General features: G+C 37.9%; 1 protein-coding gene across 2 annotated transcripts in view; it reads right to left on the reverse strand.

The window, feature by feature from the left end:
* Nucleotides 1-2,123: 2,123 nt before the first annotated feature.
* Nucleotides 2,124-26,393, reverse strand: part of LOC143408506 (transmembrane protein 45A) — a 69,339-nt gene continuing 45,069 nt past the window's right edge. For both annotated transcript variants that reach the window (XM_076868315.2, XM_076868316.2), the window contains exons 2-6: nucleotides 18,908-19,100; nucleotides 17,466-17,672; nucleotides 16,003-16,187; nucleotides 9,363-9,508; nucleotides 2,124-2,552 (exon numbers count right to left, since the gene is read on the reverse strand). In XM_076868315.2, the coding sequence (XP_076724430.2) occupies nucleotides 2,459-2,552; nucleotides 9,363-9,508; nucleotides 16,003-16,187; nucleotides 17,466-17,672; nucleotides 18,908-19,097 (822 nt within the window). In that variant the 5' untranslated portion in view covers nucleotides 19,098-19,100 and the 3' untranslated portion in view covers nucleotides 2,124-2,458. The remainder of the gene's footprint in view (nucleotides 2,553-9,362; nucleotides 9,509-16,002; nucleotides 16,188-17,465; nucleotides 17,673-18,907; nucleotides 19,101-26,393) is intronic.

A 26,393-nucleotide genomic window follows, 5' to 3' on the forward strand; every position in this document is an offset into this window, starting at 1 on the left:
ACCATTGCCTGAAGATGATTTTCCTCATCTCATTCTAGATGTGAAAATGTTTTATATTTTTGCTATAAATGTGTTATGGGCTGGACATGGTGATACAGCCTGCAAACCCAGCAGCTTGGGAGGCTGAGGCAGAAGGATTTTCAGTTCAAAGCCAACCTCGGCAACTTAGTGAGGACCTAAGCAACTTAGTAAGACCCTATAATAAAATATATTTTAAAAAGGACTTGGGATGTGACTCAGTAGTTAATTGCCCCTGGGTTCAATCCCTGGTATAAAAAAAAAAGTGTCATGGTTTTAAAAACCAAATAATTCTAAATCTAAACCTTTAGAGTCTACTTATTGATCCCAAGACTTCCAAGAACAATGTAAAGAAAATTCTAGACTTTCCTATTTGGGTGTAATCTCTACTTGCTAATTTTTCTTGTCCTTCCACAAAAATGGTAGTTGTAAAATACAAATTTAATAATATAACCATAAAGATACAATAAGTCTTAAAATTTTTTGATTATTGCAAGGGCTATAGACAGTCCCAAACCATGGTTTCAAAGTTGAATCAAAAGTTTCTCAGCTGAGAACTCTCTGGGTTGTATCTTTCTTGTATTCTCTGTGTGCAGAGCAGAGACTTGAAAAATGAACATTTCTGCTCTTTCATAAAGGCTCTAGAATATTGACACTTATCAGTGATCAAGATTCCATACATAATTACTTTTGTGTGTGTGCCAGGAATTGAACTCAGGGGTGCTTAATCAGTAAACCACAGGCCCAGCCCATTTTTTTTATTTCTTATTTTGAGACAGGATCTCACTTATTTGCTTAGAGCCTTGCTAAGTTGTTGAGGCTGGCTTTCAACTAGGGATTCTCCTGCCTCAGCCTTCCAAGCCACTGGTATTATAGGCATACACCATTGTGCCTGACTGAGACTTAATCTCAATCATTCCAGTTATTCCTAGAGTTCCTGCTCAGGCCTAGATACCAGTGATGCCAACTCAAAGTAACTGTGGCTGGCTGCTCACTCATCCCTTTGAAGCTCAATTTGCCAGTCATAGAATCTTGCTGGACTAGAAGAGCACCCTGAAATCTAGGACACATATGAGTCAGGACACGTGATCCCCAGAGGACTATGGCATGTGGGTAATTTCAAATGCCAGCATGCACTAAGTGTTCTTGCATTACTCAAGATAAATCTTTAGGCACCACATCTATTCTTTTCAAACCTTGTGTAACAAAATGAATGTGTCTAGCTCTTGAGCCTGAGGAATCTGCTCACCTCTGTCTTCAGCGCCACTGTGATATGTCCCAGACAGGGCAGCTTCTGCACTTGCCATGCTCTGGAATGCCAGGGGAGGCCTCAGGATTCAGTTTGCCCATGTTTAGCTCCAGTTGCTCACATGGCTGCCTCCTTTCCTCCACATTTGGGTCAGTCCTCTCCTGGGGACTCCTGCAGTCCTCCTCTCTTCTCTCATGGCAGAGACTGGGCTTTCTGACTGACATTGTGTTAAGTTAGCTGTCCACATGCTTCCACTTTGAGATTCACGCAATGTGACAGCCAGAAAAAGGCCCATGATGCAGTCAATTCCATTTCCTCACTTCAAAGAGGAAATGGCGATTACTAGATACCTGGAGGCAGGTTAATGATTGAGTTAGGAACAGGATTTCTTGACTCTCCACTGAGAGGTATGAAGCCCACAACTGGGAAAGGACCCTGACTTCTGACCCAGGTATTCTATGAAACCTTTTCCTTGCTTTAAGTCCTCACCTACTTTAACCCAGGGGTGCAGGGTGGCCCTTCTATGGTGTAATGACCTTTTACTCTTACAGCCAACACCACAACTCTCCTTTCCCAGTCTCTGGTGGTCTTGCAACGACGTGTACTGGGGACCATAGGTTTCATCTTGGGAAGATCACACAACTCAACAGGACATCTGATCTACATTTCCCAGGGGAGGACTCAGGTACTCCAGAGAGAGCTGTGTCACCAAAAGGAATTTCTGTGTCATTCAGCTTCTTGTGCATCATCTAAGGGTGAGGTGTAGCTCAATAACAAAAACAAGGATTTGAGGTACATGCATTTATTTCTCTCTCATTGCAGCAACAAGATAAACACTTATAATTCTGTGTTCAACAAGTTAGAAATGGTAGCAAGGCCAGGAACCTTCAGCCTGTCTATAAGGCACATAAAACAAATATGTTTTATAATATGGGCATCAAATGATACGTGATGCGAGAAAATTCACTCTAGCCCCTGAATATAATTCTGTGCAAAATGAACTTATCACTCAAAGTATTCTCAAAGCTAAAATAAAACATTTAAACTCAAATACTTTAACTAAATTAGAAATACAAACAATAGTCATCCTCTGCCTGTTGATCTCCAACAAAAGGTCAAAAAACAAAACCATGAGCAAAGACAATGCAAAAGACAATAGGTTTATCTAGATAGACTAGATGCCCATCAAAATCACATCTCCTCTTCTGATTCTTGTTCTCGTTCAACATTTTTCAGGAGTCCAACTTCTGAGGGGCAGAGCCTCCTAAGTCTAGATTTCACCAACCTGAGGAAACAGAAAATCCTCTCTGTTAGATGATGTTTAAAATGAAAACTGAGGGTAGTATTTACCTATAAACCTCCAGATTGTTTGTGTGAATAGGGGAAGCATCCCAAAAAGGAAAATTGTTTTCATTTGGCTTGGAGTTACATGAGCATGATTGTAGATTAAATCAGGTTCTAAGTAAAAAGATAAAATGTGACTTTCAAATGTAGTATGCTATTATTTAATTGGGCATCAGAAGATAACTTTGATCATTTTAAAAACAAACAAAAGAGAATCTGAAACAGATCAGTGGAGCTTCTCTATCAAAGCCACACCTATCAGTGAATGCAAAAAAAAGATGTCCTCCCCTGTAAAGGAAAAGCAGGAAGTCACCTCCTTCCCTGGGGCTGGCACCCAAGGCAAGCCCCATGCCAAGTCTGGCTAGAATTCAGCCCTTACTTGTCCCTTCAGAGACGTGCTTGTATGTAGGGCACAGGCCACACTTAACTGCATGAGATGCCCTGTCCATGATGAATTAAGTTCAGAGAAGTTCTCTTTACCTTGTGACCTTGTCCATAGGTTAAGAGAATCTAAAATGTGGGTTTGTGGAGAGTAGCAGTTTCAATGCTTGACACTTGAAGATCTAAAGCTTCTTAGCGGCAAAAGCCCCCACAGGCTCTTCACTTCTCTAATGTAATCAAAAGACTATTAATAAGAACTGTGCAAAGCTTTTCCTGTGCATGATTATCATAAGAACATTGCACTGTGACCACATCAATAAAACATAACTTCCAAAAATACATAGAATGTGCAAACAAATTTGATAAACCAAATCACCAAAATTATTCTATTTGAAAAAACTCCAACAGTCTATTTTTATCTTGAAACATTTTCTGCCTTCTTCTGATGAAGTTCTGGCCTATCTTATCAATATGTCATGCCTTTCCCTGTGCTCTGGATCCCAGTAAAGCTTCAGTTTACTTGTTTGCTCCCCTAATGCTAGCCAGAGTCTGAACCAATGTCTGTTATGTAATAGTGGCTCCACACACATTTGATAAATCAATGACTCTCATCTGCTCATAGAAGCTAATTATTCTGTCATTTCCAACTCAGCAGACAACAATAACTAGGCAATATTAGTAACATCTGTTGACTCAAGAACTAAAAGAACTGCTGCAAATCATTACCCTTGATTACTGACTATTGATATTGCTCCCACTGTCTTCAATCCTTCTCTTTCAATTGGCCTTCTCATGAAAGACCAATTCCCTTTGACAAGTCAAAGGCTGAAGAGGATTTCTGTCATTTATTTTTTATTTTTTGAAAACTACATCTTATTTCCAGATGTACACTCCAGGCACATCTTCAACATATGGGAAATGAAATGGATTATTTAATTGAGTAGTTTCATTCCTGAAGACTCTGGTGGAAAGTAAAACAATTCATGGCTGCTTCTTACACCTTAATTGCATCATAATTTGACTCTTCTCTGGTTTTATCTGCTGTTACTCCATCACCAAGCTGAGACATAGTGAGACACCTTTATCAGGCTCTTTCTGCCAGCTGTAGTTCTAGATTTTGCACATGCAAAAATGCACCAGGGACACATTGAGAGGGTAGTAAAAAGGAAGTATAAAAAATTGCTAGTTACTCAAATGGTGCAAAGCCCAGGAACTAAGGTCAGGATACATATGCCATTTTCCTTTCATATATTTTCTTCAATTTATATATGAAACTGCCGAGCTGAGACAATAGGTGCATTTCCAGGAACTATCATAAGCACAATTCAGGTATCTCTATTTTGTTCTTCAAAATGGATCACATGAATCATTGCTTGGAATACCAATCTGTAAATAGGCAATAGTCTCCTACTTATAGAAAGGGTCTCCTGAAACAGTTCTGTGCAACAGTAGTGTTTAAATGTGAGATACAGTAAAACATGGAATAAGAATTCCAGATAGTTCCCACCTATAGACTATCATAATAAAGAGTGAAGGCACAGGATTGAATGAGGCAATATTTAAACTGTTGTTCTAAAGAGCTGGGAGTATAGGTTCATCTTCCAGAGATTTGGGGGTTCATAACCTAGTTGTGCTTTTGTAATGGTCTCTGTGCTATATCAAACAAATTCTGATGTGTGTTCTAACACTTCATCATTTGTGGATAACTTCTGAATCACTCAGGCCCTGACCAGTGGATTTTCAAGGATCTTTACCTTGAAATTCAGGAGTAAATTAACCATTCATGTGACCTCACTGAAAGACACTCATGAATCTTAATAATATATTTTTAGTTGTTGCTAAAGCTTAAATCCAAATAGTTCAGAAAAAAATTGAACTCTTGTTTTTATCTTACCAATAGCAATATGAGAGCAAACTAAATAGTATATGAAACATGATTTACAAATATAGACTCCACTTAAGAAGTTCTGAGATCACAGCAAACAAGTGTTTATTGAGCACTTACTATATATATATATATATATATATATATATATATATATATATATATATAAAATTTGTCAGTGTAAAAGAGGTATGGGAATATGAAAAGGGTCTTTGCCACAATACAATACAATATAGCTAGCAGATAAAACAAACACACATGAATTATTGTGGTTTGGATCTTTAAAATCCCCCAAGAAGTCATATGGTAAAGACCTGGTTCCTAGCCATTCATCTTACATTTTGGCAAAGGACTTGTCTACATTTCTCTGAGTTTCAAAGTAATGAACAAGTGTGTATAGCAGAGGAAATTTCAAGGCATCACAGACTTCAGACTGTGGCGTAGGTTCTGATGGAGGCTCTGAGTCAGATTTCTAGAGACAATTGGGAGCATATAAAGCTGAACAGAAAGTTTTGAAAAACTTGCAGTTTGCCAGAAAAGTAGTGTATGTAAAGTTGTGGTCAAGGAGGGTGTAGGTGCTAAAGAGATTTGCACCATCAAAGAGAAGCCAAAACTTCGCATTGAGACAATAGGAAAGGTGCCTTGAGGGCGCCTCAGGAATCAATGAGACTCTACCAGTTGCAGGTTCAAAGGTTTAAAAGTGTAAGCCTTTCATTGCATGAGAGCATCTGGGTCCCATGAATACACAGGGTCAAACAGCAAGTTGTTTCCTCAGGATTTGTTTTACTGTGCTCAACCATCTGGGCATTTCGAGGATACTGCAGCTATGGTCCAAGTGGACCTAGCTACTGCTTGAGCTAGCAGAAGACTTTGGCATCATTCATGTGATGATGGTTTTGTAGTCATGCAGAAAGAGCTGTGGGATTTCACCAAAATTTCAAAGAAGACCTGAGAGTATAGGTAGTGTGAGTCAGAATCCATACAGGTATCCCCTGAGAAGGTGATGCATATAGCTATAAGCATGAAGCTGAAGCTGCATTGGAGACCCCAGGAAGTTAGAGATGCCAGGAATGTGAAGCACCTGCCAAGGGTGGCTGCAGGCAATAAGCAAAGCTACCCCACAATAGTGTCATGTTGGCTGCAGCCACTAAAGCCATAGGGGTCCAAGTCTTTTGAAGCTCACATCATGGTACCATGTCCTCCAGATATTGGACATGGAACTACAGAATTTAATATTTGCTCTCTTGGGTTTCAGTCTTGATTTTGTCTCATCCCTTTGTTCTAGTCTCTATTTCTCCTATTTAGAATGGAAATGTTTATTTTGTACCATGATATATTGGATATATCTAACTTTATTTTGACATTTACAGGGACTCTCCGCTAAGAGTTTACCTGGCTTCTCAGAGGAGACGTTGGATTTAGACCTTTGAGCAATACTGGAACTGTTAAGACTTTGAAGATTCTTGCAGATGGTATTGCAATGGATGGATATTGCAATATTGTGACTGTATATTGCATGTGAGATGGACATGAGCCTTAGGGGCCCAGGAGAAAAATGTTATGATTTGGATCTTAAATGTCTCCCCAAAGCTCATGTTAAAAGCTTTTCCCCAGCTGATGGTACTATTGGGAGTTGGTAGAACATTTAGGAGGCAGGTCTAGTCGGAGGAAGTAGGTTATTGGGGATGTGCCCTTTAAGGGTATATTGGGACTATTGACCTTTCCTCTCTCTTTGCTTCCTAGCTGCCCTGAGATTAGCAGTTTTGCTCCCTCATCATGCTCCCCCATCACGATGTTCTGTCTCACCTCAGGCCTAAAAGCAATGAAGCCAGCTGCCCATGAACTGAAATCTCTGAAACCTTGAGCAGAAATAAATCTTTCTTCTGTTAAGTTGTTTGTTTCTGGTATTCTGTCACAGTGATGGAGAGCTGACTGATCAGCATCATGGTAGTCAACTTCACCAGATAGAGCTCAACTTTTAAAATGTCTGGTGGAGAATAAATTGATAAAAAAAAAAAAAAAAAACTTAGGAAAGGGAGACAAGCAAGGGCTAGAGGAATCACAGAAGCATCCATAGAAGAGATATGCATTTAATGTGAATATACCAGGTAGAGGGAACTGTCTGGTCCAAAAGATTAGAATAGCATGTGGTGGGGAAAGGGAGAGGTTGAAAAATAAGAACGTAGTTTCTGGTTTATAGAAAATAGCAAGGGAATAAGAAGTTCATTAGGCGTCTGAAGATTTTTGAAACAGGAAGAGAGAGTAGTCTTCTTTTGGCTCTGGAGAGGAGCTGACATGAGGTAGAGAATTTCCTTGAACTCTGGCACTGTTCCAGGAGGCTGCCCAGCCCCTAAGGAGATGAGGCCCAGATGTCAGCCTAGAACAACAGAGGAAGAAGTCAAGTTTCACTCAGTGGCAGAGCCAGCCTTAACAAAGAGCTCATCGCATATTTAGGTGAATGAGAAAGCAGAATTACACAGTACCCAAGAAAGTACAGATCAAAGTGGTCTGACCCAAACCCTATGGGACATCTGGGAGCTGGGCAAGGGGATAGTTTCTTCAGAGCCACAGTGCCAGAGTGGCTTCAGCAGTAAAGCACAAAGAAGCACAGAGCAGGAGGGGTTACCTAGGATTCATGTCTAGAGAGAGTGGAAAACTGGTTCCAGCACAGGCTGAGACACCACTGAGCCTACAAGCAGCCACTAGGCTAAATCTGATAGTAGGAATCTAGAGAAACTGATAGATGTGTTAGCCACTATCCACATAGATAATTGAATTAATTTTAAAAAGTTAAGATGTTTTAGTTACACATGGACACAATATCTTTATGTTTATTTATTTATATGTGGTGCTGAGGATCAAACCCAGTGCCTCACACATGCAAAGTAAACACTCTGCCACTGAGCCACAACCCCAGGCAGAATTAACTAAAATGAATGTGGCACTAATCCCATTTTCATGTGACCAGTAGCTAGTGGCTACCATACTGAACACTAGATTTAGAACACTGCAGGCAGAGAACATTTTAATCAGTGCTCAAGTCCAAAGGATTAGGTGCCTCGTAATTGGCATCAGCCAAGTCAATTGTGGCTTGGCACCAGCTGCCTTGGCGAGAAGAGCCACGACAAATACTTTTAATTCCTGCTCATCTTCCAGCTTCAGCTTAAGTTTTGGTGGTGAGTAGCCTGCTCCGAGCTCTAACAGCACTTTATTCTTCTATTTCCGTTCATTGCACTGCATTTTCATCATCTCTCTAATTTAGTGCCGTCTACAAGACTAAAATTCCCCAAAAACCAAGTCTAGAGTCTACACCTCACTCATTTTTTTTTTAATACCAAAGGAGGAGGAGAAGGAAAAGGAGGAGAAGATCAAGAACAGCAAGAAGACAACAACAATTATTGAATTCATATTATGTCTTGAGCCATTAAAATACACAATCTCATTTAGGTACTCTTATTATCCCTGCTTTGTAAACAAAAAAATTGAGATTTAGGGATCAATTGACCTGAAGTAATACCACCAAGTGATACAAGAGTGAGGAATACGCTTTCTTTTCAGTCTGTTATATTTCTCCTCACCTGTTCATGGAATGTTGTATCAGAATTCTTATTTAAAAAGAAAAAGCTTGTGTCACTCAACTTTTAGAAATATAGAATCAATGACAAATTAACCAAGCACTGAAATTTAATGGGACTCATACACATTGGTTAAAAACAAACAAAAAAGGCTCCAAGATTAACGAGTGTGTTATGGATTGGATCTGGAATGTCTCATGTGTTCAGAGGTGGGGCTTTTGGGAAGTGATTGAATCATGTGAACTCTGACTTCATCAGTAGATCAATCCATTGATGGCTGAAAGGACTAGTTGGAGGAAGTAGGTCACTGGGGGCATATCCTGGAAGATTCTGCTTTCTCTCTGGCCCCTTCCTCTGGCCCTCATTCTGCTTCCCACCACCATGAGCTGAGAAGCTTTCTTCTGATGTGCCTTTCCACCAGTCTTCTGCCTCACCTCAGGCCCAGAGCAATGGAGCTGGCCAATCATGGACTGGATTCTCTGAAACCCATGAGCTATAAAAAAATCTTTCCTCCTTTAAGTTGTTGGTATCAGCTAATTTGGTCACAGAGATGAAAAACTAACAAAAGGTGCTATAGTTAAAGTGTGTGAGCATGGTTAAATGAAGGATTCACTGCAGATGAGGTTACACCATTCAGAAGAGGGAACAGCATATGCAAAGATATGTAAGCACAGAAGAGTGCTATCAGTGGCACAGCAGAGACACCACTGAGCTATTCCAACTTTAAAACATGTGTATTCTTTAAGTGGCAATTTCTGTGTTTGATGATTTTTTTGCTATGCTACCCTGTCTTATGGGATGGTACGGAATAAAATCTTCTTTTGAATTTTAAGTTGAACACTGTGAAGTGTTGACCATCAGATAATACACCAAGAAAGGAAACGTCCATGAACAAAATTCACTAACTTACCAGGTGACAAAAGCATAATTCACTCCAATGATGATATAGGCCAATGCATAATGCCAACAAAAGCATATGGTGAGAAACATACTGTTGTCATGATCCACCAGATCCCATGCAGGACCTCCACTGGGGGGATACAGGACAAAACCAATCTGCAATTTAAAACAAAATTGCACATATTAAAATAACCAAACATATTCTCAAAAATGTGCATTTCCAAATGCTTAACTAAGATAACTCACTGAGTTGTCACAGAAAAAAAAAAAACATCAAGCTCAGCTGCCTGTTTAGTAACATATAGACAGTATCTACCAAGTCATATTTTTGGAAACAAAAATTAAAAGGACATTTACTAATTAATTTTCAAAATAAGAATAATAATTCTCTCGGGGGATGGGTGGTCTTTCCAAATGTCTTAGGTTTGTACATTGTGCAGTTCACTCTGTTATTTCAGAATTAGAGTCCCAAAAGCTTTTAAAAGAAATAAATTCCCATGGATAACATTATACTTAAGGGTGAAAGAAAGTTTTCCCTTTAAGACCAGGAACAACACACAGATGTCAGCTTTCATCACTTCTATTCAACATTGTACTAGAAATTCCAGCCAGAACAATATGCAAAGAAAATTAAAAATACTCATTAGAAAGGAAGAAGTAAAACTACATATATTACAAATGATATGATCTTGTATATAGAAAAATTCTTAAGAATCTGCTCCAAAAAGTTATTAAAGATAAGTGAGTTTAAAATATTTGCCAATACAAAATCATTAGATACTCTTTTAAATATAAAAATCACTCACTGTACTTTTTTTTTAGATTTTTTTTGTAGTTGTAGATAGACATCATGCCTTTATTTTTTAACTAATTTTTTATTTATGTATGACAGTGGAATGCATTACAATTCTTATTACACATATAGAGCAAATTTTTCATAACTCTGGTTGTATACAAAATATATTTACACCAATTCGTGTCTTTATACATGAACTTTGGATAATAATGTCCATCACATTCCACCATCATTTCTAACCCCATGTCCCCTCTCTCTTCCCCTTCCACCCCTCTGCCCTACCTAGAGTTCTTCTATTCTTCCCATGCTCCCCGCTCCCTACTCCACTATGAATCAGCCTCCTTATATCAAAGAAAACATTTGGCTTTTGGTTTTGGGGATTGGCTAACTTCACTAAGCATTATCTTCTCTAACGCCATCCATTTACCTGCAAATACCATGATTTTTTCTCCTTTATTGCTGAGTAATATTCCATTGTGTATATATGCCCTATTTTTTAATCCATTCATCTACTGAAGGACATCTAGTTTGGTTCCACAATTTAGCTATTGTGAATTGTGCTGCTATAAACATTGATGTGGCTGTATCCCTATAGTATGCTGTTTTTAAGTCCTTTGGGTATAGACTGAGGAAAGGGATAGCTTGGTCAAATGGTGGTTCATTCCTAGTTTTCCAAAAAATCTCCAAACTGCTTTCCATATTGGCTGCACTGATTTGCAGTCCCACCAGCAGTGTATGAGTGTACCTTTTTCCCCACATCCTCACCAACACTTATTGTTGTTTGTCTTCATAATAGCTGCCATTCTGATTGGAGTGACTTAAAATGGATCAAGGACTTAGGAATAAAACCAGAGACTCTGCATCTAATAGAAGAAAAATTAGGCCCTAATCTCCATCATGTGGGATTACGCCCCAACTTCCTTAATAAGACTCCTTTGGTGCAAGAATTAAAATCAAGAATCAATAAATGGGATGAACTCAAACTAAAAAGTTTCTTCTCAGCAAAAGAAACAGTCTGTGAGATGAATAGAGAGCCTACAGAAGGGGAGCAAATCTTTACCCCTCACACATAAGATAGACCACTAATCTTTAGGGTATATAAAGAACTCAAGGGCTGGGTTTGTGGCTCAGTGGTAGAGCTCTCGCCCAGCATGTGCGGGTCACTGGGTTCAATCCTCAGCACCACATAAATGTAAAATAAAGATATTGTGTCCACCTAAAACTAAAAAAGAAATAAATATTTTTTAAAAAGAACCCAAAAAGCTAAGCACACCAAAAAAACAAATAACCCAATCAATAAACGGGCCAAGAACCTGAACAGATACTTCACAGAAGATGATATATAATCAATCAAGAAATTTTATGAAAAAATGTTCATCATCACTAGCAACTAGAGAAATGCAAAGCAAAACCACTCTAAGATTTCATCTCATGCCTTTATTTTTATTATTTATTTTTGTATCCGGTGCTGAGGATCGACCCCAGAGCCTCACACATGCTAGGCGAGCGCTCTGCCTCTGAGTTACAGCCCCAGCTTCAACTCACTGTACTTTTTTTTTTTTTAAAAAAAAAGAGAGAGAGAGAGAACTTTTTAATATTTATTTTTTAGTTTTCGGTGGACACAACAACATCTTTGTTTGTATGTGGTGGTAAGGATCGAACCTGGGTCGCACGCACGCCAGGCGAGCGTGCTACCGCTTGAGCCACATCCCCAGCCCTACTGACTGCACTTTTATCTGCTGCCCTAATTTGCTTTCTAACCTGAAATTCTAAGAAAAAAAAAATGCCTGCAATTTTTTTTTGCTATATCTTGTATGCCACTCCTGAACATCTGTTTTTGATTAGTTTAAGCTCATTAGTATCAAATTTCAACCATAAATAACTAACTTCTCTAATAAGCAATAAGTCAGGGACCAACATTCTATAGTTGAGTGTAAATTTCCTATTTTTTTAAAAATATTTTTAACCAAACATTTATTTCCACACTATAAGCCTATACAAGTGTTTGATCTGAAGTATCAGACCTCAGACAGCTACTGCTTAGTTGGGTCTTTTTGACATTATAGAATGAGTTTTTGTCTTAAAGACAAAACAAGGCTGGTTTTAGTTAGGGGAGAGGGTGGTATTGGAGCTGGAAGACACGGAGGAAACGACTGTCCAAACTAACAAGAAGAGACACAACAGGGACGGTTTCCACATCCTCTGCCTGTACCTCAGCTTAAGGAGGATGAGAAGGAGATTGGGAGGGGCAAAGCACAAGGTGAGCTGTTGACATATTCTCCCATACAGAGCCACGAGGAAAACATGACTCATGGAACGAAGGGACCTGAAGAATTTTATTTTTTGAAATTGCATAATGTGATTAAGTTATTGAGAAAACATTTTAAATGTAAACTGGTTCAGGAAGAAAACCAGTTTTCACAGATTGGGAGGGAAATTCCCACTCATTTGCATATTATGCAATCACTTGATTGCATACTAGTTTATTCTTAGTATTAGCCATATTTGGAGAAATGGTAAGAAGAAATATATGATGAAAAGAAAATCCAACATAAAATTTTTAGCTTAAAACAGAGTCTTGGCCATAAACATCCTGGAAATTTTTTGTTTTAGAGGAATCTAAGAATGGGAGAGTTACTTTGGCTAAACTGTCATTTTTATTGGTGTGTGTGTATTTACACTGGAATATCATTTTTCCCTTTTCACACTGTGTTTTCACTTTTCCCTAAGCCTCCAGAATTATTCAGATTGGCCACCAGGCCTAACAGGAAACTGGTGTAGACATATTGGTAGGTGAAAACACTTCCAAATAATCATAGATTTTTGTCTAGTCTTTTTAATCTCAAAGCTCTTCCTTAGAAAAGCTTTTGAAGAAATATGAAAACATTTCTCTGTCAAAAGGGGGAAATTAAGCCAACTTATTCTCAGTTGAGATATAGTACATCTTCCTCCATCAGACTTAATTAATCATTAATTATTAACTGAAATTGCATGATGTGGTTAACTTATAAAGATAAGAGCAGAACTAAGTTCTATGCTCCTCATGAATCACTTATTAGTTCTACTCTTATTTTTATAATTCATTCCTTCAACTCTCTTTGGAGTTCCCTTTTGTTCTTACTATATTTATGTGAACATTAAGCTCTTTAACAAAATTGATCTAGTAAATATATGTGTACATTTGGATCCTAAACGTCCCCCAAAGGTCTGAGTGGTAAAGACTTGCTCCCAGGGTGGAGCTACTGGGAGGTGTGAAGCCTTTAGGATGTGAACTGTGGTGTGAGGCCCTTATATCACTGGAGGCATATATTCAAGGGAGATTATGGGAGTCTGGTCTCTTCTTCTTTTTCTCTTTCATTTCCAAATCATGAAGTGAGTAGCTTTGCTCCCCAACATGTTCCCACCATGATATGCTGCCTTCCCACATGGACCAAACTGATCATGGACTTCAACTTCTGAAACTATGGGTCAAAATAAACCTTTTCTCTTTTTAGGTTGATCATCTCAGTTTGTTACAGTAAAGGAAAGCTGATTAATACAATGTAGAATCTGAACTCAACAAAGAAATGATATACTTTCTTTTCAAATACATTGAGTTTGTTTTTTTTTGTTGTTTTTTGGTTTTGTTTTTTTTTTTACAACCACTGACATCAGGCTATATCCCAAAGAAAATCTCAACAGGACTCAAAGAAAACATGTTATCTGACCACAGAGCAATTATATTAGAAATGAACAATATTAAGAAAAAGAATACATTTGGAAACTTAAAAGTATTCTCCTCGGACTAAAGGTATAATTCAGTGGTCAGAACGTGCTTACTATGCATGAATGTCCTGGATTCAATCCCCAGCACCACACACACAAATGTACACACATAAGGAAAATAAGTTAATAGGAATGTAAGTGGAAATGGCAACATTCAAAATAACCCAAAAGGGCAGCTATAGTAGTATCGAGAGGGAAATTTATAGCCTTAAATGTATTTATCTTAAAACAAGAAAGATTGAGAATGAATGAGGATCATCATTCAACTGAAAAAAAGAGAAATAAAAGATAGCCTGACAAGGAAGCAAACCTGAAAATGAGAAATTGAAAAGATCGTAATTATCATATATATCTTTAAACGGACTTCTAAGACAGTGAGAGATCAATCAGATGAAAAAAATAGGAAAATAAAATATACAAATGACAAAATTTAGGAGTTCCAAGAGTCTGGTTCCATCCCACAACAACAATTCATAACTGTCTGCTCTGGACCTAGAACCAACATGCACCGGTAGCTCAGCTCTATTTCTGCTGTGCATTTTTGTTCTGCATCTGGCCCCCAAGATTCTTTTCCTGTGTTTATTTTGCTTAAGCGTAGTCTAATGTTTTTTTTTTTTTTTTTTACTTTATTATTTATTTTTCTTTCTTTAAAAATTTTTCTTTTCCTTTTTATTTTCTAGGATTTCAAAATGTTTTATCTGTCATTGTTATATGTCTGGAGCAGATAAGATAAACTCGGTCATACATTGTGTCTTCTTAAGTAGAAGTTATCTTATTAAAAAATGTTTTACATAACATTCTATTTATTCAATGAGTGTTCCCACTAGAAAACTAACACGCAGCTTATATTTAACAGCCTTAGTTCTTAAATAATCTAACACATAACTTCTGTATAATAACTGGTTAAATTACCAGTTATCACCTTCATCACATTATAGGGTATTTGTACTTTTTTCTAATACTTTTTCAAAATGACCCTTTAATGTATTCACTCCTTGCTCCAACAACAGCCTTTCTACTCCATGACATATTTATTTTTAATTTTTTTTAGTTGTAAATGCACTCAATAAATTTATTTATTGATTGATTGATTGTAGTGTGGTGCTGAGGCTTGAACCTAGTGCCTCACACATGTTAGGTAGGCACTTTACCACTGAGCTACAGCCCTAGCCCCTCCCTGACATATTGAAATGCCACATCTTTCCTACCCTGTTTTGACCATCATAATTCTCCTTTCCTCACCTCCCAATGCTGTCTTATTATTTGTTATATGACACACAGATCTCTGAAATAACTTCATCATGCCAAGTCTTCTGCTCTCTAGTAACTAAATATCTCTTCTAAGAAGGTTTCCCTAATTAAACCACATTCTTTTTCCATCCCAGACTTTCTTTACATCTACATTTGTGTATTAGATAATGATTTATGAGACTTTATAAAATATATATCCACTGACCTGAATTTATATTTTCAACAATACACCATGATTATGGAGTTGACATCATAAAGTGGAAAAAGCCTGGAATTTGTTGTTGTCAGACAAATCCAGATTCAAATCCTCACTCCTTTTATAGTGTGAGCTTGAGAAAGTAACTTAGTCTCTCTGAATCTTCCTGTCAGTAAATTAGAAATGATAGTACCTAACTTCCAGATTGTTGTAAAGACAGAATAAAATCACGTGTGCATAAAAATCCAGCACCATGGCCAACATATAATTGTTTCTCAATAAATAAATATTAGTTTCCTCTTTCCTTCCTCCCATGTATTTCTCAAGCTTATTACCCATTAGGCTTTAAGTAGTTTTAGCATCATGATGTGCTTCTGACTAACAGCATCAGTGCAGAGTTCTCACATATTCAGGCGTGTGAGGAAGAATTACACACCTAGATTGCTGCCCAGTTGCTCTGACAATGACCCCAACAGAGACACTGAGTATTTGAAGAACATCACTTCTCAAGAGGCCCACATTCTCCCTACAGACAACACACTGGAGGGAAATTTCTGGAGCCTAGAGCAAATTGCCCTATCAAATAAGAACAGAAACTACAGGTAGAGATGATGGGAAGATTAGCTGGAGACCCCTACTCACCTGCCAGAACCAGCTCCCCTGTAGCAGGATGAGGCTTGACCGCAGGAGTTCCAGAAGTACATTGTTCCGTATGAGGAACTCCATGAAGGCCACCAGGGCTGTCAAAAAGATGGCCAAGAACAGTAGCTGGTGCACAAAGATGTCCAGCATTTCCCGGCCATGAGTGTGGTTGTAGAAGATGAAAGCTAATTGAGGGAGGGAAACAGTTTGTTTTTGTCAATGGAACCAAATGCTGCCCACTGCTTGTCTCACTCCCTCTCTCTGCCCACAGAAGTTTCCATACACACACAATTGTCCAAAAATCATGTCCCCACTGCTGCTCACCAGAATGCATTCTTGCATTTTTGGAGTCATCGCTGCCTCCTCAGAATCTAATATTTTCCCTTCTCCAACCTTTACTCTGTCTTCTAACACACCATGACATTCTCCACTAACTATATTTTAAATCACCATCTATACAAGATGGTGAATAATAAATCTGATAGGGCAGAGAGCTGTAATTAAGGTGACTACAGAGAAGAGCAGGCTGAAGCTGACGTCTTGCTCTGAGGAACCAGCTCAGGGAAGAAAGAAACATATCCATAAATCACAAGGGTCGACCTTCCAAGTATGACAAGTTTACCTAACTGCATTTCTTTTTTTATTCCACGGACAGATTCCAGCTCCATCCTAATCATTTTACTTTAGATAAAATGGAAAAGATGTTCATTCAAAACACCTGGAGAGAACAAGAACCACGCTTCTGGTTGTTGGCACCCATCTTTCATTCAGCTCTATTCTCAGAGGATTAGGCAGAAGTTCTTATCTTCATATGAGGGAGGAAAGGGAGGCATTTGGGGCTTTTGTAGTTCCATAATCAATCTATTTCTTTTATATGTAATAAACGAAAATAAATCAGTACACACTTGCTTTTACTCTCTACCCCCTCTCACACACACAGGAAAACAATTGAACAAAGCCTATTATTTTTCATGAACCTCTCAAAATTAGGACCTCAAATTTTTATGTAACTGAATTTTTTTAACTCTACTTATCATATTAGAGCATAGGTTTACTTTATCAGTATTTTAAAAGCTGATTAGTAGACAGTGGAAGCCTTTCTGCTTTGAGTGATTGACCTATTTTGGGATATTCATATACCATGACTCTGAATTCAGTTTTCAGAATTCAGTGGAAATAAAGATCTACAGGACAACCTGTAAGGAATCATTACAGGTGATTCTTTTAAGACAGATGTGAAATGTGAATAAAGCACACTTGGACAACTGTGCTTGCCCAATTCTACTAAACAGGTCAGGAGGGAAGGTCTTTGGCACCCTACCTAGGACATCAAATATCTCATTACAGCTCCCCCAATCACAGCAACAACAAGACAGCAAAGATACATCTACATCGTTATAAAGGGCCAAACAAACACCCACTAATAGAGAAAAGGACAGAAAAATAATCAATAAAATACTTACCCTCCACAAATAAGGCATTTGACAACATTAACTTGGTTAAGGAGACTGGAAGTGAACCGATGGTGAAACATAAGATGTTAGCCACACCCAGCATCCCAAAAAAGAAATACATGGTGAAGTGATGCCAGCCGAGGAGTTGGTTCCACTGGCCTTCTTTATATAAGGTCAGGTAGGGCCCTCCAGGAATAAACTGTTCCCCAGCCATGCCTGTAGAGAAACAGCAGTTTTAGCAACCCTTTCCATAATTTTCCCCAGCATGCATGAAGAGGCAAGAGGACGTGTGCAATGACTATTCCAATCTACTGACTTCCTTACATCATTAATTCTTCTCTTGGAGCTATTTCCTAACAGCCTAGCACTGATGCTTTACCCTTATTTTACAGGTTCAAATGCTGATTTGGACCACTTTTCATAAAAGAAAGCCATATGAATCAAACAGCTATTTCATATAGTCAATGCTGATGATTTTAGTTCAACTACCTATTCCAATCTAATGACTAAAGTAAATCCTGAATGATTTGGGAGTTCATATTTTCAAGGCCAATATTATAAAGGCTAATTACTTCCTTCCTGGATACTGAATCTTTGAGTAGTTGCCACAAAATAGGGAGTTGTCCTTGATTCCCAGTAAAAATGCTAAAGAATTCAGCTTTTCTCCTAATTAAGGATAACTGAGAAGGCCCAGACAGAGAGTATGATCTAAGTCAGTTATGCGTAAGTTTCACTTTCTCAATGATGCTGCTTTATTTGTTAATCTCTTTGGAAATAGTTGCACTTCGATTTGATGGCCATAGCAAATACCTGGTGTGTCATAAATAAATCATGAAAAAATCTAATGGGAGGCTTTACCTTTTACAGAGGAGAGACTGCAGTGGAACTCCAGAAACATAGAATGCTTCACAGAATCCTCAAAGGCAATGGGAGGTCCTTAAGAAGCTACCTGCCTTAACCTTCTCCAATTCAGAAAAACAGAAAAAAGGATGAATGTGTGAAGCAAGGTCTTCCTCAGCCCTGACTCCTTTCTACAGCCTATTGGCAACAATTTATTACTGAAAATTTCCCATGATCACTTGATTATTTTGGTATCATTTGTTAGGGTTTGGTATTATTCGGTATCAGTCCTGTTAGGGTTTTTTTTTTTTTTTCCTCAAGAATCTGAACAATTCATAACAATTATTTCAGAGGTTCCAATCCATTCTATAAGGGCAATTCACCTTGACCGGGTAAGTAAATTAACTACTAAGGCTAATTCATTAAGGACTAGGGCTTTGTGTGAACATGAAGTATTACCTATCTAACAAATTATATAAGATAGACACTATAATCAGAATACGTATTGAGATCTTTTAATACAAATTCATTTTATTGATTTTGTAATTTTGCTTCTCTTTGCATATGAAAATACTCAGAAGGAGAAAATAAAACAGAAATGGTCCACTCACCAGTAAAAGCCATGGCGACTATTACAACTCCCTCCAAAATTTCTACTCGATGGAATAATGCTTTGGAACTAAGGTAGCAGGTCCGCTTGTGCTTTTTGCAGACATACTTCAGAATAGTCTTTGTACTCCACCAAAGGCCCATGACAAAGAAGAAGGTTCCAGGGAGGGCATGACCTCTGAAACTCCCCATGACCTACAAAGATAAGAATATCCAGAAGACAGACATTTCATTTCTGGCCAAAACATCTTTTGTCCCCATAGAGTATACTGACTTCTGATGATCATGGGTGCATAGTAGAGCCACTACAAAGACAACAATACCAATAAAAGAAAACCAATGTTTGCATTCACTGAACAGTTATCATGTGTTGAGAGCCACAGCCGAAGGGGCCCCAGCAAACTTCCAGCTGCCAGCAAACTTCCAGCTTCCAGCTGATGATTGGCTCATAGCAGCCCCAGCAAACTTCTAGCTGCCAACTGATTGGCTCCTCTGCCGTGATGCTCATTGGGTTGTTTCCCCGCCCTTTCAGACCATGGAGCTGCTCATTGGGGGCCTCAAGAGCAGGAGGGGTGGGGGAGGTTGAGAGGCTTGTGGGAAGCCGGTGGTGGCAGTTGGGCTCTGAAGGTTTTCCTGAAGAGCTGTGTGGTGTGGTGTGTGTGTTCTAAAAATAAAGTTCGTTTCTTTTGACAAGTGGCTCCTGAATTGTGCCCAGCCAGACTGCGGCAATCATGCATCTTAAGACACCATGTTAAGTATTTTACATGCCATCTCAAACTTACTTTTTGAGACATACTCACAAATGAGGAATTATACCATTTTCAGTTGAGATACAGGTTTACAGAAGTTAAATGACTTACCCAGATCTCACAACTATTAAGCAAATGTTTTGTTGTTTTTAACACAGAGTTCAAAAGGATTTCTTAAAAAGTTAGTATGAACTTCATCATACAGTCGCCCTCTTTAAGCTTATTTAAAGGAAAGTAATATGAAACTATGATCTTTTTGTTTAAAATTTGAAATGATATGAAACTACCAACAATTTTTTTTGAAGATTCAAGGTTTCAAAATATCAAGAATCCAGTGTGTGAAGGAGACCGCCAATGTCTATTAGAGATTGCTAATGCTCTTCCCCACACTTTCTCAGCCTCTCCTCCAGTTGGATTGGAACCATGGTTTTAGTTCTGGCTTCCGAGGGTGGAATTGGTGCACATCACTTACAGGCTGTGTCAGTAAAGTGCATGTAATTTCTCTTTCTCTACTCTTGCCTTTGCACCTGGGCATGGCATTTGTACAACAGACAGGACTGGCAACCAACCTCCTCCAGATTTTGCAAAAAGCAATGTTCTACGTGCATAAGCTATTGAAATTTTGAGGTTTATTTTTAAAACAGCTTAGCTCTGCCTGGCCAGAAGTATACTGAATTTTGTTTATAGTATTGTCACATCATAATCACCTCTGACTGATAAACAGAAGTAGTCTCTGTATTTGATTAGTACTACAGAAAACCAGTCTTGAATTTTGTGCATTTTCAATTATGAAAGCAATCCTTTGTTTAAAAAACATATTATACTATCAACAGAATCATGAAGAGACAACCCCTTGGGTCATTTCCACTATCCTCTAATATAACGGGAAGCTTTGAGGGAAACCATGAATCTTATCCTTATACTACAAATCTCAAATCTCCAACCAAGACCCCAGTTGGTCATTGCAGTGCACTCTTGAATCATCTAAGCCATCTAAGAGTCAGATTCTATACACCACACAGTGGTAAGAACAGATTTTTGTTCTGACACTTTTGTTGTGGTTTGAGGCATGTTACTTAACTTCACTGAGCCTTAGTTCTTAATAAACGAAGGAGGCAGACCACATCGATATTGGGAGTTCCTGCTCTAACACTATCTGATTCATTATCCTAATCACCATTTTATCATAGTGTTACAGAATGCGCCTGTTTGTTTTAGTCTAAGCAACCATATGAGGCTGAAAACTATTTCCCTGCAAATTGAAAAATGTCCTTTAACTTTTCTGGAATAGAATTTTAAATGATTGAAGAGCTTTAAAAATTTTCCTTAGTACAGGAAACACTTGTAGGAATTTAGCCTGCAGATACACTTGGAACTACAACAACCAAATTAGAACAACATAAATGTCAAAAATTAGCATAAAAATTAAATAACTGTTCAGTTCTTAAAATACCATTTTCAAATAACTTAAATGATGGGTGATAAAAAGGATAGAATAAAAGAATAGTATAAAAAATGAAGGGCAGATGTTTTAGATTCAGACTGAGTAAATTCAAATATGAACTATCTCATTTATGAGATACATGGTTTTTTGTCAAATTACTTAAACTTTTTAGTGCCTCAGTTTCTTTTTCTGTTAAATGGGACAAATAGCTTAACCCACCTCATAAAATTAAAATGAGCTACTCCAAAGCAAATTACATACAAAACTAACAAATAAGCTTGTGCTATCCTCAGCCCACCTCAAACTACTAGAGTAAAACAAAGGAAATACAAAATGAACAAATCTACTTGTGTACTAATACAGAAAAGCAAGAGGCTTCCCAACATTTCTCTGACAATGATTCATGTGCTTCCTATAACATTTCATCTGCTATTGCCTTAGAGAGTTACTTGGCTATTCTATAGTGATCTTCTTTACTGTAATTAGAGAATAAACTTATTGAAAGCAGGGACTATAAATCTATTCTTTCTAGTTCCCATTGGACCTGGGTAGTGTTGTATACTATAAAGTTCTAAGTGAACAAGAGTAACTCTGTTCTTATAATACAAGATCAATTATTTACACGACATCTCTACTCTGATGTCCCAAAGGCCATCTCATACTCAGCATACTCCAGATTGAACTAATCGTCTTATCTACCCACCCACTGCAAGAAAGGAACTTTTGGCCAGTTACTTCTTTTGGTTAACAACACTGCTTCCGGAGCTGAGGTTGTGGCTCAGTGGAAGAGCGCTCGTCTCCCATGTGCGAGGCCCTGGGTTTGCTCCTCAGCACCACATATAAATAAATAAATGTCCAAATACAACTAAAAACAACAACAACACTGCTTCCATGCAGTTACCCAAAACCAAAATATGAAAGTCTTCCCAGAATCAGTCTATTTCCCTAAAAACTAATTAATCATGAGACGTTTACCTTGGCCTAACTTTAACTCTTCCTTGCCCCAAACTCAGCTCACTTCTCATATGCTCAAGGAAATCCTCTCCAATAGCCCAAACAGGGTGGGCCCTGTTACACCTTCTCAGGAAACCAGCTCTGACTTTAATGGATTCTTTGTGTGATTAGTTACAGAAGATCAGTCCCCTCTCATTAGCCTCTTTGACCGTATTATGAGAGTCTGTATAACCAATAATTGGGGACCCTGTGAAGTTAGATGACTGAATCACATTTTTTCCCCTGAGGCTCCCCAGTATATTAAAAAATGAAAGAAAATGCCAAACAGGGTTATAAAAATTGTTGCCTTTAAATGTTTAGAATTACTTTGTAAATATTTTGAACATACAAGTAAAACATGCCACCTATGTCATAGAAAGCAGGAAACCAGGACTCTTGATGAATGTGCAGCTCTATGCCAATATCTCCATACCCAACTCCATGACCATCTATAAGATGTCTGCTGCCCCACAGACTGAAAGGACCAACATCTGTCAGCACACCCACTGGAATGTGACAAGGAGGCCATGGGAAGTGGCTGACAGTTTTTAAAGAAAGCTGTGAAGTGATTCAGATGGGGCAAAAAAATGAGTCCTTCCTACTTCAGTTATAGGACTTTTGTATCTTAGGCCTTTTAAACTGAAACAATATGGTGGTCCCAATCTTTCTATGTTTAAAAGGCTCAAAGTCAAAGTCCCAACAGGTTTGCTATATTCACCCAACTAAGGGATCCAACACAGATCCAGTTATTCCTTGCAATGAAAATGGCATTCATTTTACTGCACATTCATCGTAGAAAGAAAAAATTGCCCACATCCTCGAACATCACTTCACTCTTATCTTTTAGAAACCACTGCCCATCAATCTTGTTCCTTGTTTATATCAACTACAAGTCCATCTTAGTCCTTGTAAAAATTAAGTACAGTAGGAGAGTTTGACAAGATCTAAATCCACTGTAGGCACATTCTCTTTGGGGGAAAAAAAAAAAAAAACACAATTTCTTTATTTACCCAAACCTGCCAAGCAGCCAGCAGAAACCCTGGGGAAAACAGTAAGGGTAGGAAACAGAAAGGAGTTTTTTCAGCACCCTTCCTGTCTGATTCTACCTGAAAGATTCATTCAGTCACTACTGTGACTGAAGCAAAGTGTAAAATGAAGTTCAAGTTTGTTTATCATGACAATGTGTCTTAAAATATGAGTCACTGATTAAGACTTAGATGTACTTTTTTGGGGCTAGTGGCTTAATATGATGAGCCTCTAGATGTGGCTCATCCTAAAAATCATACTCCTCCCCCATCAAAAGAAACCTGTCCCTCCTATAATACCAAACATCATCCTCTGGAATGAAGACAAGAAAAAAATTCCTAATATCCTCATTGGCCCCTTTGCTGACCACCCATGTCCCTCTTCATTCCTCCCTCTCTCTCTCTCCCTCCCTTCTCTCTCTCTCTCTCTCTCTCTCTCTCACACACACACACACACACACACACACACACACACACACACTCACTCCCTACTTAAAAGAGAAAGATTTTAAACTCTAGCACTTAGAGATATAATATTGGGCAAATTCCAAGATCTAAATCAAGTGTTAGGTGTTAATTCCCAGGTGTTATAGCCATACAAACCACAGACCAGGCCTATATACAAAAAGAGGACATAACTCAAAACAGTCCAGAGAAAGAGATCAACAATTTTTTGGTAGACTCTCAATCAAATAGATACTTCAATATAAGATAAACACTATAATGAGAAAAAAACTTAAATTAGAATTTCATATTAAGCCACCCCCCCCAAAGTATACCTAAGTCTTAATCTGTGACTCAGATTTTAAGACCCATTGTCATGATAAACAAACTTGAACTTCATTTTACACTTTGCTTCAGTCACAGTAAAGTGTATATAGGCACATGCATCTTTAAAATTTCTTGATTCTCCATTTTTCCACACCAGCACTTTCCCTAATTTGAACTGTCTTGAAAGAATTTTCTTAATTAAATTGTTCTTACCTTCACACTCTCCTCAATATCAAGTCCAACTCAATTTTCTTCTTTCAAGAATTTACAATGGTTCCAGACTCCAAAAGGAAAAACAGATGCTGACTGGCCCTAAATCTGAAACTGTCACCTCCTCCTACTTTGAGGCTGAATCTTCAAACTATGTCACAATGCATTTAAATGCAGGGAACACGCCCTTTTGAACATGCTGCTTCCCTGTCCAATCATTGTGCCATAGACTAGTTCTAGATAAGACTCACCTTGTTATCCTGCCTCCCAGGCCACAAGCCTCAGTCAGCTCTGAGAACCAAAGCCAATGGAACACGCTGCCCCTCTTTCAGGCCATCAAGATAGACAGAATGCTGATGGAACGTTTATAGGAGCAGTAACAATTGATTGTGTTCCATGAGTTCTAAGAAGATAAACCAGTTCCCAACATGCAGCGCCTCAGGAAAGAAGTTGCCACAGGTGTCAAGGTCGAGTCATAATCAAAGCTGAAGTTATAGAAATAAGAAAACTCAATGGAACAAAACTGCTGTAACTCAACAATATAGCTCAAAGCACTTGGAAACCATCCAATCAGTGCCTGCATTGCATAGTTAGCAACTCAGGGATCAAGTCAGCATTAGAGAATAAACATGACCCCTACTTATACAAAAAGCTTGTAATATACTGAGGAAACCAGAAATAAATAGATAATAAATAAAATTTTTTAAAAGGGAAATATGTCTCTTACTAACAAGTTAGTTACAAGTTTTATGAGAGTTGTGAAGGTGACTGGCACACCTAACATGGGGAAAAGTCTTCATCTGAGAAGGGCATTTGATATATGAGGTAGTTCTAAAACAGTATAGGGAATGAGGAACCCACAGTGACCAGGGGACAGTAGACAGGCAGTGCCACAACAGTGGAGAATGGCCTGAGTGAAGTAAGAAAGCAGCAGTGAGAGCTTTGCTCTGCGAGAGAGAGTTTCTCAATTACTCTCAGCTCGGCCCCACCCAGTACCCCAAAGGTAAAAGGATGGTGTCTCTTCAGTGTGATGCTGCCAAGATGCAGAAATCTTATTTGAATAATAAAAAGGTTTTGATTTGCATTTCCCTGAATAACAATAACAGGTTTTTATTTGCATTTCCCTGATAAGTAGTGAAACTGAGCTTTTTATATATATATAAAACTGTTGGCTATTTCTGTCTTCTATTGAAAAATGTCTATTGTCTAATTTTTAATCAGATTACTTAGCATTTTCTTCTATTGATCTGTTTGGGTTCCTTACATAATATGGAGGTTAACCCCTTTTCAGATACATCACTTGCAAATATTTTCTCCCATTCTATAAGTTTTCTCTTCACTCTGTTGTTTCCTTTGCTGTGTAGAAGTTTTTTTTTTAACCTGTTATAATCCTATTTGTCTACTTTTTGTCTTTTAACTCCCTGTACTATTGCGTTCTTATGCAAAATATTGCTTTGCCCTAATTAGAATGCTTATTACCAAAAGATGTTTAACAATAATAAATTCAGGCATGGATGTAGAGAAAGGGGATCTCCCATACACTGTTGGTGGGGATGTAAATGAATGTAGTAAGTAAGAAAAACCACATGGGGGGTCCTCAAAAAATTAAAAATAGAAATACCATATGACCCAGTAATCCCGCTGCTTTTTAAAAAATTTTTAAATTTGTTCTAATTAGTTACACATGACAGCAGAATGCCAGTAATCCCACTTCTAAGTATATATCCAAAGGAAGTGAAATCAGCATATCAAAAAGATATACGCACTTTCATTTTAATGGCAGCACTTTTCACAATAGTCAAGACATGGAATCAACCAAAGTACCCATCAACAGATGACCGGATAGAGAAAAAATATATATATATTTATATATTTTTGTATATATATATATATATATATATATATCCACAGTGAAATACTATTCCACTATAAATTGGAAGATCCTGACATTAGTAGCATGGATAAACTTGGAGAACATTATGATAAGTAAAATAAGCTAGACATAGAAAGAAAAATACCATATGATTTCACACATATTCGGAATCCAAAGAAGTTGATCTTATAGTATAAGCAGAGAGTAGAATAGTGGTTACCAGTAGTGAGGAAGGGAAGGAAGAAGAGGGATAGGCACAAATTGATAATGAGCACAAAGTTGCAGTTAGGAAGAATAAATTCTGGTGTTCTATACAGTAGGGAGATTAAATTTCACAATATTGTATATTTCAAAATAGCTAGAAGAGAGGGTTTTGGATGTTCTCATCATAAAGAATTACAAATGTATGAGGTGATGAATATA

This window comes from Callospermophilus lateralis, chromosome 10, assembly GCF_048772815.1.
Source record: "Callospermophilus lateralis isolate mCalLat2 chromosome 10, mCalLat2.hap1, whole genome shotgun sequence".
In the NCBI taxonomy this organism is placed as follows: domain Eukaryota; kingdom Metazoa; phylum Chordata; class Mammalia; order Rodentia; family Sciuridae; genus Callospermophilus; species Callospermophilus lateralis.